The 23889-nt window shown below is 38.2% G+C and overlaps 1 protein-coding gene across 1 annotated transcript; it reads right to left on the bottom strand.

The window, feature by feature from the left end:
- Positions 1-6357: 6357 nt before the first annotated feature.
- On the bottom strand, positions 6358-17076 carry LOC120572345 (cytosolic non-specific dipeptidase-like). Its single transcript, XM_039821621.1, has 11 exons — positions 16947-17076; positions 15262-15405; positions 14917-15079; positions 11851-11939; positions 10177-10377; positions 9942-10026; positions 9615-9775; positions 9327-9491; positions 8099-8240; positions 7091-7238; positions 6358-6554 (listed from the first exon to the last, which is right to left on the bottom strand). The coding sequence occupies exons 1-11, from the start codon at positions 17004-17006 to the stop codon at positions 6488-6490; spliced, it is 1425 nt and encodes a 474-aa protein (XP_039677555.1). The 5' UTR covers positions 17007-17076; the 3' UTR covers positions 6358-6487.
- Between the last annotated feature and the right edge of the window lie 6813 nt (positions 17077-23889).

Genomic DNA, 23889 nt, shown 5'->3' with positions numbered 1-23889 from the left:
GTGTGCATGTTTAGCAATTCTTGCCAGCTTTATTAGTTGGGTGCAAACATACATTTGAAGTTTCCAGGTGAGGGGCAAATGATCTTTATGTGCCATGTAGGTTAAACATGATTTCATTACATTATAGATACATGTACGCAGATATACTGAGGACATTTATACTAAACAATATTGTTTCATCATGAACATCCTATGAATATAATTCAAATTTTAAGAAATGTGTACTTTGTGAGTGTGTGTGAGTCAATAAACACAATGGTTGATACAAATATAAATGTATTATTGATTCAAGAGAAAAAGTACTCATTTTGTTGATGACTTAAGAAAAACATTTGTGTGCTTGGTGAAAGTCACATGTAACCCCTTTAAATTGCAGGTGCTGCTGCAAACCCTGTTATTCTGTGCCACAAATATAACCGTAAAACTCCAGGAAATCCTGGTGGAATTAATTTATGGACACTATAAAACTTGCTCACTTTCCTTGTCAATGCCAACCTTCTGTGCTACGTCTTCCTAAAATGAATTCCTTTTCATTGTCTGAAGTTAAGTTATAGTGTCACTGACATTGCTTTAGTGGCAACAAGGAAATTTTCCTGCTCTGTGTAGGAACAGCAGAGGTAAAACCAAACTGCTGGGCAGACTAAACCAGATTCCAGTCACCAGTGCAACACACCTGTCATCGTAGTTTAGCAGATTTGAGAATTTCAGAGCAAGACCAACAAGGAACACTGCAAGCCACAACCACAACACTCCCATTATGGAAGTGATTGTGTGGAAAGCCCTCTGCTTTGATTGATCAACCCACTACCTATCCCCGCCCACTTCCCCCGACCCTGGACGAATCAGAACATGGAGAACAGAAAGGCTGCAGAAAGATACGACAACTGAAGTGAAGATCATTGCACAGAAAAATGAGACATAGGGAAACAAACAAAAAAGCAACCCAGCTTCCCTGGCTGAAATAGACCGAAATAATAACATTAAAAGAAATACATATATATCAGTGGGCGACTTTGGAGCAGGGTGTTGAGGAAAAACTCAGAATCAGGACCTGTTTACACGATGACGCTCGCGGGTGAAAACAAAAAAATATTTTATCGGATGTGCCTTTCTTTTATACGGCGACAGCGTTTTGGGGCTTAAAAATGCAAAAAAGTGAAACCACCCTCCAGACCGGAAATCTTAAAAATGCTCCACTGTCGCATTACCTTCTAAAGGTCAAAATCGCAAAAGTCTGGAGACAGCAGTGTGGAGAGAGACGAGAAAAAGGTGTCCAGGTAGTCTGTTGTTACGGAGTAGGCTACAGAAATTACAGGCTCCTGTTAACTAAAATATTTTCAATGTAATGGCTCAATATTTAAATGATTTTGGTTTCAGTTACAACTGAGAAGGGTCTGGTGTCAGACAAAAGAAAGGAAGGAGGGATGGAAAAAAAGCTAGACAGATTCTCAAATCCTTTTGAAGCAAATGTATTTATTGTGGAGTAGGTTATCACCGGTATATAAGGTTTATATAAAACATGGTGCAACATGACTAATTGCAGAAGTCAGAGTTTACTCTTAAAGGTGCCGTAGATAGGGCTTAGACAAATAATTTAAACATTGAAAACCTCTCAGTCCCTCCCCCCTATCTGATAAAGATCTGTGACAGTGTCCTAAGCCTTAGACACTCCCCCCCTAGCCCTGATTGGTGCATCCAAACAGGGAACAGTGGATTTTTGCAAATCACACTACACGCTGTAGGTGGTACCAGAGCACCAGGATTTTTTTTAATGACCTGCTTCATGTAGTTCTACTCAAAAATAGGGTCAGTTTCAGCAAATATGACTGAAAGTTAGCTTTATAAGCCTTATCTGCTGCATCTTTTATCTTTTCCAGCCAGTAAGGTTAAAAACGTACATGTTTAAAGTCTGAGCTATATGAAAATTAGAGAAAATTTCAACTACTGGCATTGCTCTTCGGTGGGCCCAACCTCTGATAGCTTCCACTTGGTGCCTTTTGAGTCAGTCTAGGCCATACAGTCGAGTTACAAAGTCATGGTTCATTATAGGCAAATAAAACTTTTGACTCATGGTGACACCATCAGCTCAATGTATAATTATGGCCCCTTTATTTTAAGGAAGAACATTTATTTATTTACAATACATTATTCATTCACAAAAAAATGAGTGTCCTTAAAAGGTCGGATTTTTCCTCATTTCTTTAATTAAGGCATTAAGATCAATTTCCAAAAGATGATATTTTTTATTCCTCTTTTTAGTTAACTTTAGCATGGGTATGAATACTTATGAGCAGCACTGTATATATATTAATATATATATATATATATATATATATATATATATATATATATATATATATATATATATATATATATATATCCTATAGAGGATATAATCTACAAATGTTGTGTTTTCAAACCTAATATTCATAGCAAATTAAATTGTTGTGCCTTCATTGATTTCAAGACAGTATACAATTATTTTTATTTTATATCATATGAAGTAGTTAAAGGAGAACTCCGGGCAATTTTTACGTTAATCTTGATTGCTATATGTATATGAGTACTGCCGATAGCAAAAAAAACGAGCCGAATCGGTGCTAGCAACACGGAGCTGCTGTAGCTATTTCCAAGAGCTCCCACTCAGCTAAAACGGCAGTTATGGGGGCATAAGATAAAGAGTGCCTTTGTGCCTCTTAACAGACACAAAATGCAATTAAAATGTCTGTGCAACATGAACAGGGCCCTTACATGACGACAAGATGCGTTTAGCAATTTAGCCATTGTTTAAATTGACCTACCCTCTTAGCTGCTAGCTGCCGTCTGGGATGAGTGAGTGTGTTCAGCCAGGCTCCGGTAATAATCATCACGCAGCAGTTCCATGTGTATTTGTAGCATATATATCTCCATTTTGTGTGCTGTCGTCTCTGCAGTGGCGAATTGTGTGGTAGTTTCATTAGCCAGGCTAGCAGCCCGGACCGGCATCCTTCTAGTTCCTAGCCACCTCCCTCGCCTGCTGAGGCCGATAACAATCCAACAAGCGCCCGCTGGTCTGGTGGAGGTCTTCCAGAAGACCGTTCAAGCCTTCGCGGCGAAATTTTTTATTTTATTTCACCCTCACAAATAGGTAATTGAGCACTGTAGTGGTTATGACCAGGTTATGAAGTAAATATTTGAATAATAATAATTAAAGCTGTAAGCAGCGATGGACGGGCGTCACCAATGAAAATGGAACTCCCCGCTGAGTTCAATGATACCTCACACTAGACTCTACGTCATACAGTTCATTAACTGTATAAGGGGGCGTGGCCAAAGTATGGGGGCAAACGATGACCAATGAATAAGGAACTCTCTGCTGAGTTCAATGATACCTCACACAAGGGTATACCTTAAACCAGGGTTTCTCAACCTTTTGCAAGCTGGGCCCCCCCCAAAGCTGGTTGATTGCAGTTGGGGCCCCCCTCCTCCCAATATTATTATTATTATTATTATTATTATTATTATTATTATTATTATTATTATTATTATTATTATTATGAGTAGTAGTAGGCCTATTATCATTACTAGGCAGGGGAGCAACTACCCAGTGTCAGAGGGGTATGCAGCAACAATATTGGCGCCCCCCCACCCCACAAAAAATAAATAAATAAGTGTGCCATTGTCATGTATGGGCTTTAAATAATAAAAGGCTACCATAATGATATGGTATATATGTACATATATATGTACAAACATATATATAAATAAAACCAAACTGTGACAAGTGGCAACCTAATCATCACCCCTGGTTGCCGCCGTGGTACTATATTTTTACTACAATAAATAAATCATCATTGATGGCATATGAGCATATGCCTTGCGGATGTTTAAATTTGCTTTCTGATTGTTTACTTTGTCCCCACTGTCAGACATAGGCTAATTGTTATAGTTTCCATCTCTGTCTGCACTATTTTTCCCCCAAATAGGACACAGTGAATACGTTGGTCAACAGAACTTCAAACCATACTAGACATTTAGTTTTGTGTGGTCTATCTAATAGAAATCCTACCTGATGACATCACTGGTCTCATCTCTACGTGATGTCATCACTGGTCTCATCGCCACGTGATGCCATCGTCGACCTTATGTCTGTCTCATTCACTCCTTGCCTGTGTTCTTCTCTACTGAGACATATTGTCAAACAAACATTATGTATTAGTTTTTCCATATTAATAATATTAAGAAATTAATCTGTTGGTATCAAGTGGCTCCCCGTACACTTCCACCTAATGTTAGTCCTACCTGTTGCCTTCCCAGATCCACCATCCTCACACCTGAATGAAATGAACTCACTGTTAAATATAGCAGACTAAATTCAATTCTTAAATCAGCCTAGTGATGGCACCTGATAATTACATTACATTACATGTTATTTAGCTGACGCTTTTATCCAAAGCGGCATACAATTGCTAGATACGTCAGAGATTGCATGCCTCTGGAGCAACTAGAGGTTAAGTGTCTTGCTCAGGGACACATTGGTTGATGTATCGCAGCGGGAATCGAACCCGAGTCTACCACACCAAAGGCATGTGTCATATCCACTGCGTTCCGCTGCATGCTTGAAGTGACATGTCTTTAACGTTAGCACGGTAACGTTAGCGCGGCCGAGTAACGCGACGGGCAACAACAGTGGCTAAATTATGTCCGATTTTTTTAGAAACAAAAAACATCGGAACAACATACGGCTCCTCTCTTGAGCCCATATTCTGGTGTGTCTATGGTCTTTCTTCATCCTCTAGCTAACTTTCTTCTCGGTTCTTGAATGTGCCATAGCGACCGAAGCCTCTCCCAGCTCAACAGACTGCTACCTGGCTAGCTAGACTAGCAGCTATAATGTTACCCAGCATGAAGTTGGGCGGTTTACATTTGTAAATGTAAAATAATTTGTGTTAGAAACTGTTTAAGTCACAAATTGTTATATGCTATGGTGTTTTATCCTTTTAAAGAGAGTTAGTTATGGGTTATTAATTGTTGTGTTACAAAGTTACTACCATTAGTGAGAACGGTACGCAGTTAACAGGGGTCCCATTGCTGCGACGGAGGGAAAAAATAAATAAATAAATTGGATCGGCCCGTGGATGTGTTAATTTTTCCGATCCCCGATCCATATTGTCAATATCGGGGCCGATCTCCGATCCTAATATCGGATCGGTGCACCCCTAACTTTTACTAAGCATTACATTTGTCACTGATGTCTTGAACAATTAATACTGTACCCCCTTAATCACTCTTCACTAGACACAATAAGCAGACTAACAGAAAATAAACTAACATTATTCATTCAATCCAGTGACATTGTAGGTCATTGTAAGTAGATAAGTGATGCAGTGCAAGGAATAAATGAAACAGGACAACAAATATTAAAGAAAAACACTTTTATCAGAAGTGTGTGGGTATAAAATTACCAACTGTGAAAGGTAAATCACACCCAAGGTTATAATCATTAACGAAAACGAACACTAGGTGGGAAAAAACATTGTTAACTGAAATAAAAATAAAAATGAGGCATTAAAAAAAAAAGATAACTAAACTAAAGTGGACAATTTACTACAGGGTAAAATCCCACGAATTTGAAAGTACATTTGAGAAGCGCTCACAAGCTAGGATGCTAACCTAGCTTACCTTAACAAGATAAAGGAGAACCCAAAGCCCCCTTCCCCCTAAACAGAAGCTAACCCCTGTACAGGGCATGGATGTATGGGGCCAGGGCCAGGCATCATGACGGAGACAACAGCAGGACAGAGAACACTACAGGAGGGCTTTCACCGGCGACCCGATAGCTGCTGGTTAGCACATACGCAGGAACACCAAAAGCGTGAGGAAGCATTGGTTAATCTGTGGATTGATACTGAGATGTCTACACAACTATGTGAGTCGATTGACTTCAAAAATTTTGCCACTTTACTCGAACTAAAGCTCAAAACACCTGTTCATGTATGTCTTCTTTAGTCTGTTGGCTATTTAGTTTTTTTTCCTGGAACACGTCACTTACACATCTTGCACTTAAACATTTTGCACTTACTGCGGCGTCTTGTGTAGACAGTTTATATATTTATCACCATGTGTAGGCTACATTTTATGTACTGGTGTTTTTATTGAATACATTGTGAATACATATTTCCAAAATTGTATGATGTTTTTCTTGAGGTATTATTACACAATACTTTTTCTGAATTTTTTGAATCCCCTGACAAATAACCCATATTACAAAAAAGACTAAAACTAATAAAAACTAAGACTAAGCATTAAAAAAAAATAAAAACTAAACTAGCAAACCCAGTTTATAAACTAATTTAAATTGAATTTGAAAACAAAAAGTCAAAACGAAATAAAAATAAAAACTAATGAAAAATGCAAAACTATAATAACCTTGATCACACCATAAAGGCTATGGTTCTTATAGTGAGGATAGACATATTTTACATTTTTCTCATAATGAGACATCACTTTATTCCAGCTGGGAAACCTCATGGAAGTATGCAGCGAGCATCTTGATCCCTTGAATGTAGTTGGTTCTGAAAATGAAAAGATTAAACAGTGATGAGCTTGTTTAATCGGTAAATATTTGTGTTTTTTACAAGCTGCAACAGAATGGTAAGTCGTGAAGATCATTCATAAAGATTAAAGTTATTGCATCTCATTTTAATTATAACATTTGGGTGGAAGAACTTAAATTGTTAATTAAACTATCACTAACTTCAACATACCATAAAACAAAATGTAGACGTGACAGACAGTACTCAGCCTTATGACAATCTTTCCTTTAGCCTTCATTTTAACTGCTCTTTAATGTTTTTATGTAAAGCACTTTGAATTGCCTTGTTGCTGAAATGTGCTATACAAATAAAGCTGCCTTGCCTTAATTAAATCATTTATTTTCCTCAATATTACATGTAAATTTGTCCATCCTGATTATTCTAGTGACACTAGACATTGAACTCCTATGAGAATATCTTTTAACTCTTCGGTTTCTGGAGGTTCCCCCTCTCTTCTCAATCACAGTCATTCAGGTAGAAAGGGAAATAAGGAGAAGTGAAGCACTGTGACAGACCTGTTGAGCTTTTCATTCTGGGAGTGAGCTCCATCATCAGAGGATCCAACAGGGAGCAGCATGACATTACATCCTGTGGCCTCCTGGAAGGTCAGGGCGACAGGGATGCTTCCACCCTCGCGGGTCAAGTCAGGCTCCACACCAAAGACTATGGCACAGCAAGAGGAGAAGAAAATGGGTCAATATGATTTTAGATTCAAGATTAGATTCAACTTTATTGTCATTCTGCAGAGTACAAGTACAAAGACAACGAAACCAGAAGTGCAAAAAAAAGCAGAAAAGTGCAATGTGATATACAAAGTATAGACAGGTGTAGCATAGGCAGGACAAGAAATATATTGCAGTGTTATAAGAGCAGAATAAATATGGCTATGTAATATGAACAATGTATGAACAGATATGTGAACTATACTAGTAGTAAGAATTATATAGATATAGACATATGCAGTGTATTAACAGAATATATAATAAGACAAACAGAATAAATATGTATATTCTGAATAAACCATATAGACATATATATGAAGAGCAGTAGAATATGGCCATGCATAGCCATATGAGTGAAGATGGTCAAAATAAAAAATAAAAATGTCTACAACATGAGGGACAGAGTGTAATAAAAAATAAAAAAAAGATTTCCTTATCCATGATTTTCATTTCACCCAAATTACAATAACATTTCCTGCGTAATCCTTTGTGGCTTCTTGACATCAGTTTTATCGCTAACTACCTTCAATAAAAACAAATGGAAACTATGTTCTGCCTTTTAAAAACGTCTGTGGATTACTCTGAGTGACCAGGAAATTTTTTCTGTAAAGACGTACTACTTTTGGTTTTCGGTGCTTTGAGCCCCACAAACAAGTGACTATTTCAAAACTTTGGCATACAAAGAATGAAACTATAAACATGGCTAGCTAACAGGGGGGTAAGTGGGAGTATGTGTTTTGAGTGAACTAATCCTTTAACCATATCCATCTCTATTGGTCTTGCATCACTCAGCCTCTGTACCTGTCTTCATGGCCTTTCGGCCAGCCAGGTAGTGCGGGTGGTTGAAGTCAGAGACCCAGGCCTTGGCTCCGTTGTCCATGTACACCTTCAGTTTGTTGGGGCTTTTCAGTTCAGCAAACTTCTTCTGCAGATGATCAATAACCTTGATAATGAAAAAGAAATGTGGAAAAGTTAAATTTAATAATTACAATAACTAATATATATAGTATATACATATTCCTTGTTTTCTGCCTTGTTTTTTACAATTGAGAAACAAGGAACAACTGTTGTATGAACAATTGTTCTGATTATTTTAAACATTATTTTAAGAATTATTAGAACTACTAGTAGTGGCAAGATTATCTTTTTCAAGAAGAATAGATCCAGTAGCTTTTTGAACCATTTTTTTCATCTTAAGAATTTAACAAATTAAGGCTCCTTTGTTAATCTGCTTTACTTGCAAGATTTTAGCTGTGGGTGCAATATTCTGAGAGTTATCTTTCTCACTAAGGCCCTCGAGTGGTTGGCAAAGTCATCAAGTTTTAAATTCTACTGGCAGAGGCTTAAACAAGTTCCACACCACAACCTTTATTGGGTTCTAGTCACATGAATACTAGCAGATGAGTAGATAGTGGAGGATTTTCTTTTTCCGGGTGGATCATCAAGACTATTGGTCCTCCTAGTTGTCAATCATTCTGGTGATATGTTTACGTAAGGCCGTCGTACGTTCACGTCCCTAGCTTTCAGGTGTATATGTGTGGTGAGCTTGAGCTACGGTTTCAGCCATTCATTGAAGCATTGAAGCTTTTGGGAGAATATTTCACATACTGGCGTGCGCTAAAAGCACAGGTTGGGCTTCCCACTGATGCCTCAGTCATGAAGTTTCTACTCCACAAGTAAAGTTTGGCATGCTATTTGGAGAAATCCATTTAAAATCACTGCTAGTAAAAGTTGATGTAAGCTATGATTAGCGATGCTAGCCCTGGCACAAGTCACGCACCGCGCACACACGGTAAACATCTCAATTTGTGAAAAAGTGCAAATCTTCTTTTGGAAAGTAGGCTTGTATGAGCCATGCCGACAGCAACTTGTAAACAGTGCACTCCCGTGCACACATTTAATAGGCATTCCCTCTCGGGAGCAGGCAGAGTGTTGCGCATGTGCATTTTTTCAAAAAGTACAGAGGGCGGTTCTTTTCTAAAATTCAGGAAAATCCTCCACTATACCTTTAAGATATTTCAGGGTCTACCTTTATCTCGACAACTTTGGGATCCATGTCGGGGACGAGGCGGATGGAAAACTTGCCGATGACCTTGCAGGGGATAACAGTCTTTTCTCCTGCTTCAGAGAAAGCTCCCTCAATACCATGTAGAGAAAGACATGGATACCTCCAGCGGTGCATCAGGATTTTCTCCTACAGGAAAAAAAAATAAAAAGAAACGTATGATTAAATTACGATGATTAGCCTGGTGTAATCCAGAGAAATGCAGCACATTTCTATCTTTGAGTGATGTAGAAACAGAAATCGATGCCTTGCCTTGGTGTCATGTAGTAGGTGTTCGACTCCAATGTCTTTGCGGAATTCATCCAAGTCAAAATCTATTTTCTCATACAGCTTTTTTTCCTCATCTGTCGGAGGGGCCACATCATCACTTATCCCAGGAACCAAAATCTTCCCCTTATTGTCTAAGAGGGAGCCTGTTAAGAAAGACACAGACACAATATTGAAACTCTTTGAAGATTTAAACCCTACAAATGTCTAAAGTGACGTTCAAAGAAACAGATTTTGTCTTCAGTGTTTACCTCTAAAACTGCATTAAAATTTGTTTTATGAGATTATAGTTTATTTATCAGCTTCACTTGCCCATAAGTGCAATCAGGTCGGTCATGGCTTCATAAACAGAGCCACCAAACACCCCTGAGTGTAGGTCCTTGTCACTGCAATGCACCTATAATTTAAGAAAGAAATCTTTTATTATGCTTCATCAAAATACAATTTCACAAAGAAACATATACTGGAATAATTGCATACAGTGAAACTAGATTTATTGTTGCCACAGTTTAACCAAAGTGCAAACAGAACTAAAATCAGACTTTACCTCAATAAAGAAGTAGCAGATTCCTCTCAGACCGTAGGTGATGCAGGGTTTGGTCTTGCCGAGCCAATAATTGTCAGAGATGCAGATATAGTCCACATCTTTTAAGAAGGAGTCTTTTTGAGAAAACACCAGTTCATCCAGGCCCTCAGATCCAGACTCCTCCATTCCTTCGAAGCAGAATTTTATGTTGATGGGAAGCTCCTGCAACAAGAAGAGAGATAAGGCTAAATTTATCACCAGGCCTCACTGTATTGCCCTTCTTTGTATTGTACTTATTTTTTATTTTATTTGTCCCTTTTTCTTTTCTTTCTTAGTTTTCTTTCTTTCTTTCTTAATTTGCTTTCTATCTTGCTTGCATTGCTTTTTGTTAATGTAATATGATGATGTGTTGACCTGCCAAGTGACTACAGATGAAAATTAGATTCTTTGCTAACTCTGGCACATTTACATTTTGAGTGTAAACAAAAAATGTCAATTAATGTGCATTGTCCCTTTTAAATAAATAAAGGTAATAAAAAATAGGTTAAAACTTTATGGATTTTTTAATGGTAAGTTAAAATGGCGCAAAAAAATCGCATCACATATTTTATGTTAATCCTGGTCATAGAATAAATCCTGGGTGTGTTGACTGAAGCTCCTTAAATAATGATCGGCATGTCCTACAGTACGTCATTGGGATTGTTTCCCTTCAGAAAAACAGTTTCCATGTTTAAGGGAAAAGTAAAGGTGATTCAAAACAACACGCAGGTAGCATGACTTCATTTAATTATTAAGTGACAGCTGGATAAGACATAGTTGCAGGATCAGCCCTGTACTTTAACACAGAGATAAACCACTCCTTGTCACAATATCTGTGAATTTAATAATTAAATTTATACTTTTTTTATGAATCCCCAGTGGGGAAATTACAATTTACACTCTATTACACACTACAGGTCATTTCACATGTACAAATGGACAGATGTCAGAGTGAGGGGGCTGCGACTGCTGAACAGGCGCCCTAGGGTCGGTGTCTTGGTGAACTGACATCTCTCCAGCTACCAATCCACGCTCCGTAATTTGGTCCGTATGGGGACTTGAACCGGCTACTCTCCAGTTCCCAACCCAACTCCCTACGGACTGAGCTACTACTGTATACAAGATATGGATTTAACCTAGAATTATCATTCCATTTACCATCTATAAATTCCAAACAATGTTATTGTGAAAACATCATAAAATAAATCACCACACCTTGGTATATTTTCGCTTACCAAACAACATTCCATCCAGTAAAGTTCTGATTCGTGTTGATGTTTCCCATCACTGTTCAACCATACCCAATGGGCTAATAAGGAGCTTCAGGTTATTTTTGGAAACACATAACCACAACAAAAAGCTCTGTATCACCATCATCAATGATTTTGGCTGGCTGCACATTCAGTTGACTGTGAATACACCTCCAGCCTTGCTACAGAGGTCTGGTCCTATATCACTCAAAATTTGTTGTTGGACCAACAGGAAGGTTTGATTACTTGAAGCATGATTTACTACTGTAAACAGGATACTGCAGATGTGGTTTTGGCAACTCTGCCCCTGGAGCCAATTTAAACAGTTTGTCCCTAATCACAGTGCCCGTCGGAGGGTAAAGAAAGACACAATAAGTTAGAGATGAAGCTGTGGTGGGAACTTTACCTGCTGGATCTTTTGGTAGGCCTCAATGCAGTTGAACCAGGCCAACACAGGACCTTTGTCATCAGTAGAACCTCTTCCATAGAGCTTACCTGCAAATAAATAACACAAACAGTGTTTAAGTTTAAAGTCCAGGGCTTTTATATGACATCAGCAAGTTATTATTATTATAATTTTTACGTTTCTAGTTGAAGTGTGTTGCCCCTGGGCTGGACGCTGACCTGGGGGAAGTGGAGGAGCAGATATTTGGTGTCTGTCAGCAGATTCAGTCACTCTTTAGCAACTAAACGACTGGATAGTAAAACATGACATAAGCAAGAAGAGGGCTGAGCAGACAGGAATGAGACAGGAGGAAGTGGATGTGGCACTTTCTATCAGCTGACAATCACCCGAAAGTACACAAGACTATTTGGGTAACACAAAAACAATCCAACAAATAAAAAGTAAGAGGTAAAAGAAATTGTATTAATCCTTTTGTCATAAAAAATAAACTACAAATATACCGTCACTGGCCACTTTACTAGGTATACCTTGCTAGTAACAGGTTGGACCCCGTTTTTTGCCTTCAGAGCGGCCTTAATTCTTCGTGGCATGAATCCAACAAGGTGCTGGAAACATTCCTCAGAGATTTATCATATTGACATGATAAGATCACGCAGTTGCTGCACATTTGTCAGCTACACATCCATGATGCGATTCTCCCGTTTCACCACAACCCAAATGTGCTCTGTTGGATTGATATCTGGTGATTGAGGAGACCATTTGAGTACAGTGAACTCATCATGTTCAAGAAACCAGTTTGAGATGATTTGAGCTTTGTTTAAACAATTTGTAGGGGCCACCACCACCACCAGCCTGAACCATTGATACAAGGCAGGATGGATCCAGGCTCTGACCCGACCATCTAAATGTCGCAGCAGAAATCAAGACTAAACAGACCAGCCAACGTTTTTCCAATCTTCTATTGTCCAATTTTGGAGAGCACTTGCCAATTGTAGCCTCAGTTTTCTGTTTTCTTAGCTGACAGGAGTGGCACACGCTGTGGTCTTCTGCTGCTGTAGCCCATCCGCTTCAAGATTCAACGTGTTGTGCGCTCAGAGATGCTCTTCTTTATCCCTCAGTTGTAACAAGAGGTTATTTTAGTCACTATTGCCTTTCTATCAGCTCAAACCAGTCTGGCCATTCTCCTCTGACATCTGCCATCAACAAGTACAAGATAACTGCTGCTCACTGGATATTTTGTCTTTTTAGGAATGTTTTGGTTGTGCATTAAAATCCCAGTTTCTGAAATCTGGCACCAACAACCTTCCATGTTCAAAGTCACTTTAATCACCTTTCTTCCCCATTCTCATGCTTCAGCAGATTGACCTGACTATGACTACATACCTAATGCATTGAATTGCTGCCATGTGATTCGCCATTTAGATATTTGCGCTAACAAGCAGTTGAACAGATGGACCTAATAAAGTGGCCAGGGAGTTGACCTGGTTAATAAGTGCTGATACCTTACAAAGGGATTCACGCACAGTAGAGTTAAGTAATTCTGTTGTGTTGTTTAACGCATGACAAATACACCTTCAGAGTGTAAAATTATTATAGCATTTTAATTATTGTGTTGATTTTAATGATTCACAGTAACTAATTTAGGAACGCTGGCAAGTTGGTTAAATAGCAGGCAAAAATAAAATGAGAAATATGGGATTTATCCAAAAAGATCTTTCATCATGTAATATCATGAGGAGTTGCAGTGTTCACCTAACTGGCCCAACTGCTTCTCTTCATAATTGTTAGATTAATAATACATAACAAAGTAGAGGGAGGCAGGCCAGCCAAGCCAGATCCGGCAGGGGGAGAGTTCTAAGCCCGAAAAAGCTACCTCTCCTTATGACTTGTCTCTCTTAGTTACCTGTTATAGTTACGCTGTTATAGTTCTAGACTGCTGGGGGACTTCCTTCCTTTGACACACTGAGCTGCTCTCTCCTCTCCCTTTCTATTACTGTTACTATTACTATTACTATTTGTGTGCAGCCCGTCCCAGAAATGCTTGTTACTAATCCTAGCTTCTGGGGAGTTTACTCCCCGAGTCCTTATGCTTTTTTCCCCCAGCGTATTTCCTTGGAGAACGTCGGCACCAAGATCCTGGTTGCAGCTGTCGCCGTGGTCCTGCTGCACTCCCTGCTGAGCTCAGCGATGCCCTGCAATGTCATGCTGCGTCCTGCTGAACCCTGCAGCTTCCCGCTACATCCAGTCACTGTTCCATTATTAATGTGACTACTATCGCCACTGTTCATCACACCCCCAACCGGCTCGTCAGACACCGCCTACCAAGAGCCTGGGTCTGTCCGAGGTTTCTTCCCAAGAGGGAGTTTTTCCTCGCCACTGTTGCACTGCTTGCTCTTGAGGGAATTACTGGAATTGTTGGAATTGTTGGGGCTTTGTAAATTATAGAGTGTGGTCTAGACCTACTCTATCTGTAAAGTGTCTCGAGATAACTTATGTTATGATTTGATACTATACATAAAATTGAATTGAAATTGAATTAATACATTCACTAAGTAAAATGATTCACGTCAGCCATGAATGTATTATTGTTAAATACAACAGTACTTGTTCAACTTGATCTGCAAGGCTTGCAGATAAGTCCTGATTCAGAGAACAACTCTACCCTAAAGCATGAGGTAAGTAGGCTGGACTTTGGAAATGTGCAGCAAACTGTGATATGATCACTAGTTCAAAGCTGATAAAAGCTCAAAGAACATATACAGATGTTACATTTAAGTAGAGATGGTAGTAATAGTGAAAATACTAAATTACCAATGTTATTTCATTGTGATATGTTTGCCAAGCCAAAAAAGAAAGTAGTGTAATCATAACAAGAAAGCTTGGGAACAGAAACCCTGAAGTTAACCAAACCACGCCTTGTGTTACATGCCTAAACAACATTCCAGTCTACTTCAATAACTTCCATTGAAGCTGTTTGGATTTTATCTGACAAACTTTCCGGATCATATGAAAACAGCTTCAGGGTAATTCTGTGTCAAAGAGAAACCAAAAAACTTCTGCTCTCACCGTCTTTTTCCACCAGAGTGAAAGGCTCTGTATCCCAGCCATCATCAATCTTAGCTGGCTGGACATCAAGATGGCCGTAGATACACACCGTCTTCTTGCCCGGGTCTGAACCCAAACTACCCAGGATGATAGGTGGCAGGGGGATCTCCTCGCCACAGGGAAGCTGTATGCACAAAGAAAAATAACAGCCTACATTTTAATAAGAGTTAAGGTTTTTCAAAACTGGCCCATTCTGTTAAATTAAAACCTTTAACAGAACCAAATAGTCAAAACAGTATACGTAGGGAAAGCAATGAAAAACCAATGGCTTAAGTCCACAACATTACACAGCACACTCTTAAATACCTTCTGTTTGCCGATGTCCACCATCTCCACTGTTCCCCCAAGCTTCTCAATGTCCTTGGCTGCCATCTCCATCATCTTCTTGATCTCCCCGCGCTTCTCTGGCCAAGCAGACACACTCTGGACTCCCACCCACTTTGCGAGACGCTAGGAACAAGAAAAATTCACATACATTTTAACAAGAAAACATGATAGGTGTTTCATACAGCACGTCCAAGTTTGAGAAGTGTAAGGCTCACATTTTGTTAAAGCTTAATTCAAAACTGCAAAGTGTAGTCAGAGTGAATGGGCCTTGAATGTACATTAGGGTTCCACAAAGTTTTACAAAAGCAACATGTCACTGAAACTGATGTGATTGCGTGTTGTCTGGTGGCTCAACTTTCATTTGAAATTACATTTGGCACATTCTCTAACCCGGAGTAAATTAGTTGCTGCTTATTGTTCAAGATTAACATCATTTGGATGCAGTCTGATTAGTTGACCATAACTACGGCTGGGTACCGAATTCAATACTTTTTTGCCACCGACCAAATTGCCTCTAAAGTATCAGTTATCAACAGTCATTCAATACCCAATTTCAATACCTGAGGAGTAAATTTCATCAGTGTCAGTGAGCCAATCAGCATGAGGCATGCTTCTACCAAGATCTAATAAAGTTTGTGATTGGCTGTCTGACGTTACACATCGCAGAGGCAGGCAGGATAAACTCAACATTATGCGAGTTTCCACAGGCAGCGTTTTTCAACTGCAACTCCGCTGTCGTTGGTCACGTGCATTGACATGCAGCGGATTCCAAAGAATAGTGCCGACGGTGTACATGTTTTGGTGGTGTCGGGTGTCGCTGCATTAATTTTCTATCTGACCTATGAAAAAGTTTTTGATAAGTTTTTGTTATTTGCATACAGTGTTTCTGTCATTTCTTCGTGCACCATGGACCGTAGAAAGAAACCGTTGATGGCATGCTATCTTTTTACGAAAAAGAGAACTGCCCACCGAGCTAGTGGTTTGTCATGCTAAAGTGCTAACGTTACTAAATAAAAAATGTATAATGTAAAGTTACTCACCAGAAATGTCTAATGCCTGGGATATCCTTTGGCAAGCATGTTTTTTTCTATTGACAAAACGAAAAGGGAACTCGCCTATCACATTCATTTTTCCACCATTCTGATTCGGGTTGTGGTTCCGTTAATTTTTCCGCTTTTTTATTTTTGGCAGAATTTCAAATATAGCGTATTGTATATACGGGAGAATATATTGAAGGCACGTTCGTGAGTCTGCACTCTCATTGGCTACCACATTGACTCTGAGTCAACTTTGGCAAAGAGGGGAGAGCGGTGAACATCCGGGGAGTTTCGTCACCGTCAGCGGAATTCGCTCACACTGCTGTTCTCATAGGGAATGAATTGAATCGCTCCACTCCGCCATTATTTCAGCTGCCTGTGGAAATCCAACATTATGCAGAGCTCACAAAGTAGGAGCTGAAAAATAAATCAAAAGATTTGTTGCAATTTATTTTTGTTGTATGAATTGGAATCGACAAAAGTATCGTTTAGGAACCGGTATCGAAGTCACAGTATTGGCATCGACATTTTTTGAACGATACCCAGCCATTACCGTAACAGCAGGAGGTCATTAAGGGAGTAAACTTACATTGAATTGTTACATCAAAACACTCAGGATGAGCTTACCTGCACGTACAGATCCTGGTTTTCGTCCACATAGTTAAAAAGTGCTGTGAGATGAGCCATCTTTGCCAGCAACAGGAGCTGAGGGTTGAACAGGCAGAGTGGAGTGAGACGAGTCTACCTCCAGCCCTTTGCAGTCATATTTGAGGACCAAAACCACACCCTCCTCTAAACCTGCTGACTACTGCTCTTCAAATCAGGATATTAAGGTGGTGCCAGTTTTGCAACATTGTTGTCACAGCTGACTAGCCCCATTACTTTGTGCATCTTGTAGTTTATGTTACATGATGAGTGTGAGACTCAGTGCCATCAGGGATATATATATATATATATATATATATATATATATATATATATATATATATATATATATATACGACAGTACAGGCCAAAAGTTTGGACACACCTCATTCAATGAGTTTCTTTATTTTCATGACTATTTACATTGTAGATTCTCACTGAGGCGTCAAAACTATGGATGAACAATATATGTTGATGTTTTCACACTATTATAGGCTACTATCAGCATAATACCTTCCAAATTAGATAAATCTTCTTGGAATTTAAAATTGGTGATTACCATATTATAATGCTGAAATTCATCCACCGTTTATGTTCCAAACATTTCCCTTTTGTTTCAAGGTAATACTTTGTTAATTTATGTTAATGATGTTTAATCTTGTGACTTCTTACCTGGAAATGCTTCTGGTAGTTTCTGTGTAACAACCATGAATCAGTACCGCAAAATGCAAAACTGCCTGTTTCTATTGTATTACATGGTAATATTAGAAAAACAGAGGTGTAGATAATACCTGGAAACACTTCTGGTAGTTTCTGTGAAACAACCATGAATCAGTACCGCAAAATGCAAAACTGCCTGTTTCTATTGTATTACAACGTAATATTAGACTAACAGAGGTGTAGAGATTACCTTAAATGCTTCTGGTAGTTTCCAGGTAATCTCTGCACCTCTGTTATTCTAATATTACCATGAAATGTGTCTTTTCCTGCATGCATGTAACCCTGTGCAATGTGACCAGCAGCTAAACACCTAGCCCCATCAAGCACTGGAGACTGGGATCTTCGTAACTCAGTTTATTTGACTTAGAAAGGGTGAAACTGGGAAATGAAACACAATACAATGACCAGTTGCTTACATATTGATGAGTCACAAACATTATATAACCATAATTGTAAAAACAATTTAACTACATAACACGGTAATGCAGTAGTAGATACAGTAGCTAACATGTAAGCTGAAATAAAGGAAATACGTAATGTATTGTTATACAGTGTACATAATATAACCCTTATTGTTTATCTAAATAAAGTAAAATATACTTAGATGTAGCACAACCCATGATAATAGTGGCAAACTAGCTTAATTAAGCATACTGACAGTCTAATATGAGCTATCAATCATCATCAAAAATATACATATTTCACATCAAACTTTCTGACAATAATTAACAAAGATATCAGAACAGTATGTCAGCATCTGTTTCACATACCGAGAATGCTACCAAAGGCATGGAACGTCGAAGATTGAAGCGGATTGTATGGAGAGATGATAACATGTGAGGCTGTCCTGCTCACATTCAACTTCCTGACTAATGGTGCGTTCTTTTTGTCCACCGAAGTCGATTTACGAGTTGTTTTCCGGAGTTACGAACCGGAAGTTGCAAAAAGAACGCCACTGAGGTCGTATATACAACTCGTCAAGTCGTCTGAACTCAGAGGCCCCCGAGTTCACTTTCAAAGATGGCTATGTCGTGCATCACACGTAGTAAACATTGTGGTTTTCTACAATTTTAAGCACTTTTGTCTTTGTTGTATCCAAATGAAGAAGTCGTACACATAGAGCTGTATACTGCTACCTATAGGCATGTCGCTACAGTCTTATTATGAGTTAAATACCGCCTAATTAGTTATTTTGTAGCTTGTGCAGCTGAGACGCTCGGTTGCTATATGACAACAATGGCTTTAAGCCGAGCCTTGAGCAGAAAGCAGAGCAGTAGCCCAACGTTAATCAAAACGTAATTTTCATGCATCAAACTGTGAAATATATTTGTGTAATATGTCAATAACTGGGTGAATAGAATCCTAAATGTTACTAAAAATGTTACAAAAATCCATAGTATTGTAGTTGACAGTATTCGTAGTATTTTGTGACAAAAAGAACGCAACAACCCGCGGTTATTCGTTTTCCGACATGGATGTGACGTCACACTCGAGCTACTAGTCACGATTACAAGACAAAAAGAACGCACCGTAAGTCCCATGGTGCAAATGTCCTACAGTTCTTAAAGGAACACACACACATTAAATTCCTTTAAGGACTGTAGGACCTTTGCACCATGGGACTTCAGTTTGATGTGAAATATGTATATTTTTGATGATGATTGATAGCTCATATTAGACTGTCAGTATGCTTAATTAAGCTAGTTTGCCACTATTATCATGGGTTATGCTACATCTAAGTATATTTTACTTTATTTAGATAAACAATATAGGTTATACTATGTACACTGTATAACATTACATTATGTATTTCCTTCATTTCAGCTTATATGTTAGCTACTGTATATACTACTGAATTACAATGTTGTGTAGTTATATTCTTTTTACAATTATGATTATATAATGTTTGTGACTCATCAATATGTAAGCAACTGGTCATTGTATTGTGTTTCATTTCCCAGTTTCACCCTTTCTAAGTCAAATAAACTGAGTTACTACGATCCCAGTCTCCAGTGCTTGATGGTGGAAGGTGTTCAGCTGCTGGTCACATTGCACAGGGTTACATGCATGCAGGAAAAGACACATTTCATGGTAATATTAGAATAACAGAGGTGCAGAGATTAATATCAGGTAATATCTACACCTCTGTTATTCTAATATTACCATGTAATACAATAGAAACAGGCAGTTTTGCATTATGCGGTACTGATTCATTGTTGTTTCACAGAAACTACCAGAAGCGTTTCCAGGTAATACCTACACCTCTGTTATTCTAATATTACCATGTAATACAACAGAAACAGGCAGTTTTGCGGCACTGATTCTTGGTTGTTACACAGAAACTACCAGAAGCATTTCCAGGTAAGAAGTCACAAGATTAAACATCATTAACATAAATTAACAAAGTATTACCTTGAAAGGAAAGGGAAATGTTTGGAACATAAAGGGTGGATGAATTTCAGCATTATAATATGATAATTACCAATTTTAAATTCCAAGAAGTTTTATCTAATTTGGAAGGTGTTACGCTGATAGTAGCCTATAATAGTGTGAAAACATCAACATATATTACCCCATTATTACCATGTTATTATAATATAAATATAAATATATTACCATTATATATATATATATATATATATATATATATATATATATATATATATATATATATATATATGTATATATGGTTATTGTCAAACCCTTTCCTACTTATTACATTGGTAATTGCATGTTATTATGTCTGTTACCTTGTCACCTTATTACCCTAGTATTACATCTTATTACTGTGATGTATTACCCAGTTATTACTTTAGTAATTACATGTTATTACCTATATATTACCTCTTTATTATCACATTGTTACCCCACTATTACCATCTTATTACCGAGTCGTAATATGCAGTGCTACCAATAACTGGAATTGGTGAGCCATATTAATGTTTGTCAGATCACTTAAAATGAAGCTGGAAAACCTCACATCAAGTATGGTGTTAATTTTAGTTAAAAATCATAATTACGTGAGGTCACAATTAAGTATTGTTTGGAGTTTCAACACTATATGGTTAGTCAGAAATGATTGTAATACCACATCAGAGTCCTATTTACTTACAGACCACAGGTGGGCAGTAAGAGATCGTTTGACAACACTGTATAAGCCTTACAGCATCCAGCATATGTAGGGGGATAAGGACTAAAACACCTTCCTCTTAGTTTGCTCTACTCCTTGGGATTTTTATGTCCACACAGGAACAAACAGCAGTTGCCTTCACACACTCACATTAATGATGGCAAAAATTGAATCTTTGTGAATTGTTTTGGCTTGATGTTTGCAAACTGTGAAGTGTTTGTAATAATGATTAATGAATAATCAAAAGTGGGGAAGTGTAGTGGAAAGTTTTTATCTGTCATACTGATGTGGGATATTTCTTTCATATTTTATCCATTACTCTATGTTTTTTTTTATATTCTCATCATTTTATATATATTAACTTTATACTATACAGTATTTACTCTGTTTTCTATATAATAGAATATATCAGTTATAGGGATTCAGTATAGTACTCTATTTTTCTAAAAAAGTGATCATAGCTTCTCTTGTATCTGTCATGCAAGCCTATGCGGCCCCTTCTGTCTCCCTCATGCACACTCTACATGAAGCAGAGGCCTGAGTAGGTTTTCCGCAGCCTGAAGAAGCCTTCCACAAAAGCTCAGAGCTCAGCTCTACATGAGAGAGTGACTTCCGCGGGCCGAGGAAGACTTCCACAAGAAGCTCAGAGCTCAGCTTTACATGAGAGAATGACTTCCGTGGGCCGAGGAAGACTTCCACAAAAAGCTCAACGCTCAGCAGTAAAAGAAGCAGTGTCAGCAGGAAAACAGTCCATCCCATCTCATGCTCAGCTATAAGAACCCTGAAGTTTCTTTGTTCACTGACACACTTTCTCAGATTACTTGTCAGTCTGTTAAACTGTCTCCTTCTTTTGCAAAAGAATAAAGAAAATAACGTAGAGAACTCCAGCGTGTCAGACACACTTATTTTTCAGCTTCATCACCGAACACCAAAGAGATTTTCCACAACAATCGTCGGAGCTGGGATGGAGTCGGAACGCAGCCGTTCCGCAGTCAGTGAAAATACACATATTGACTTTAATGGAAACCTATTGACTCCGCCGCCGTTTCGGAGCGGATCCGCAGCCGTTCCATAGTTGCTGTGAAATTGCGGGTCAGGTGTGGTGGCCCTGCATCCCAGCCAAGATTGGAGCAACTGAGCTGCCCCCTAGCCTCTGAAGGTGAAGTCAGTTTCTCCAGGTGAAGTTTAAACACACATTTAATTTAAATTTAAATTCGTAATAAAAGTAATGTATGCTAAACAACAGCGCGTTTATAAGGTTAGCCAAAAGACAAATTGCTCCCTCGTGATTTGTACGAGCATTCTGACCTTTGATTAGTTTTGATTTTAGTGAAGACAAGAACAGCATAATCCAAAATATTACAAACTGGCATGTTTGAATTCATAACATTTACATAGGGTCGCCGTTTTGGTGGCATTACGTTACAACACACTACACAGTGCTTGCATTTGTATGTGATTAGTTAAGGAGTACTATAAAATCCACTTCCTCTCACATATCACAGCAATAAGTCTGCACAAATTAAACCAGGTGGCATCCTATACTGTCAAACTGGGAAAACAACAAATACAATGGGATTAAGAAGACTAGTCTAAACATAACTGCATGTAATAAATCTCTTCTAATTGTATGTTTGTTAGGCAGAGATGGGAAGTAACGAAGTACAAAAACTTTGTTACTGTACTCAAGTACATTTTTCAGCTATTTTTACTTTACTTAGTATTTATTTTTGTGCCAACTTTTAACTTTCATTCCTTACATTATTAACATGAATATCGGTACTTTCCAGAAATGTTCACAAATCATTTTTTGGAAGTTCAAGTCAAGACTCAAGTCTTTGGCCATCTGATCTGTCCTAACACTGTATTGTTAAATCTTACGAATATCATAGCATGTAGGATAACTTTATGGGGTCTACTGCAATGCAATCTGAAGAAACACATTAAGAACTCTGTTTCAAAATCATAACAATAACATTTTGGTATCTGCACCACATAATACATGTTTGTCTGTGTTACTAACTGGCTGTAAAGCCCAACCTCATTATGTATTACATTTTTTAGTGTTCAAAGTTTGAGGGAAACATCTGTATTGAAAGTTAATACACTAACCATGGTGCAAACATGTGAGAATCGATACTTTCCATATTGCTATTTAAAAACAACCCAGTGAAATATTAACCTAAGTCTGTCACATCATATGGATACAACTATAAAGATACAATTTGCCTGTTCCCAGCATTAGCGAGCATTCAGTTTATTTGAAAATAATCTGATACTATCTGATACAATATCTGCATGTATAGCTTTATATTCTATAACTTGATTTAGTGAACAGTTCTGTAGTTGAGACCACTTAAGGTTACTTGGTCTTTATCGACTTTATTTTGGACTAATGTCTCAAACCTTTCAGACACAGAAGACTCAAGTTTTTATTTTTATTATCACGACCACTTTACGTTTTTCTTTCAAACTATGTGTGATTTGGTTAAGGGATATGGGGAGCACAAGCAAAGACCCTTAAGAAATGTTACATTTGTATCTTTTCTTAACGGCCATTGCTTGCACTCCCCAGATCATAGTCAGTCGGTCCCTAGACTCAAGGATGACAGCAATCCAAAGTTAGACTTTACTTTACTTTACTTAGCCATAAAGAATTGGCAAGTTCACACAAAAGAAAAAACAGTAATAGCTGTCATACAGTTATTATACCAGTGCTTTACCCATTCAGAGGTAGAGGCTGCATTTACAGTGTATTGAAATGTTAAGAAATAATTATGGGCCATATATACTGTGATATGTTGCTAGTTGAAATTATACCAAGATACAAGTTTTAGGCCGTGGTGCCTAATATTTCACATTTCATTGTAAGTTATAACAGAGGGTCTTGGCTACATCACTGAACAATTTGTTTAGGCCTGTGACACACAAGAGAGTGTCACAGGTCAGTGTGGATAAAGGAATCATTGATTTTGTCATTCAAGGTCTGTGCTGTAGTTGAGCAGCAGGGATTAAGAGATCTGCTTCACCTTCAGTCCAATGTCTCGTGGTACGCTTAAAAACAAAGTGGAGAAA

Source organism: Perca fluviatilis, chromosome 14 (assembly GCF_010015445.1).
Source record: "Perca fluviatilis chromosome 14, GENO_Pfluv_1.0, whole genome shotgun sequence".
NCBI classification, from domain to species: Eukaryota; Metazoa; Chordata; class Actinopteri; order Perciformes; family Percidae; genus Perca; species Perca fluviatilis.
The sequence above is the reverse complement of the archived record's forward strand: the minus strand, read 5'-3'. Positions and strand labels throughout refer to the sequence as shown.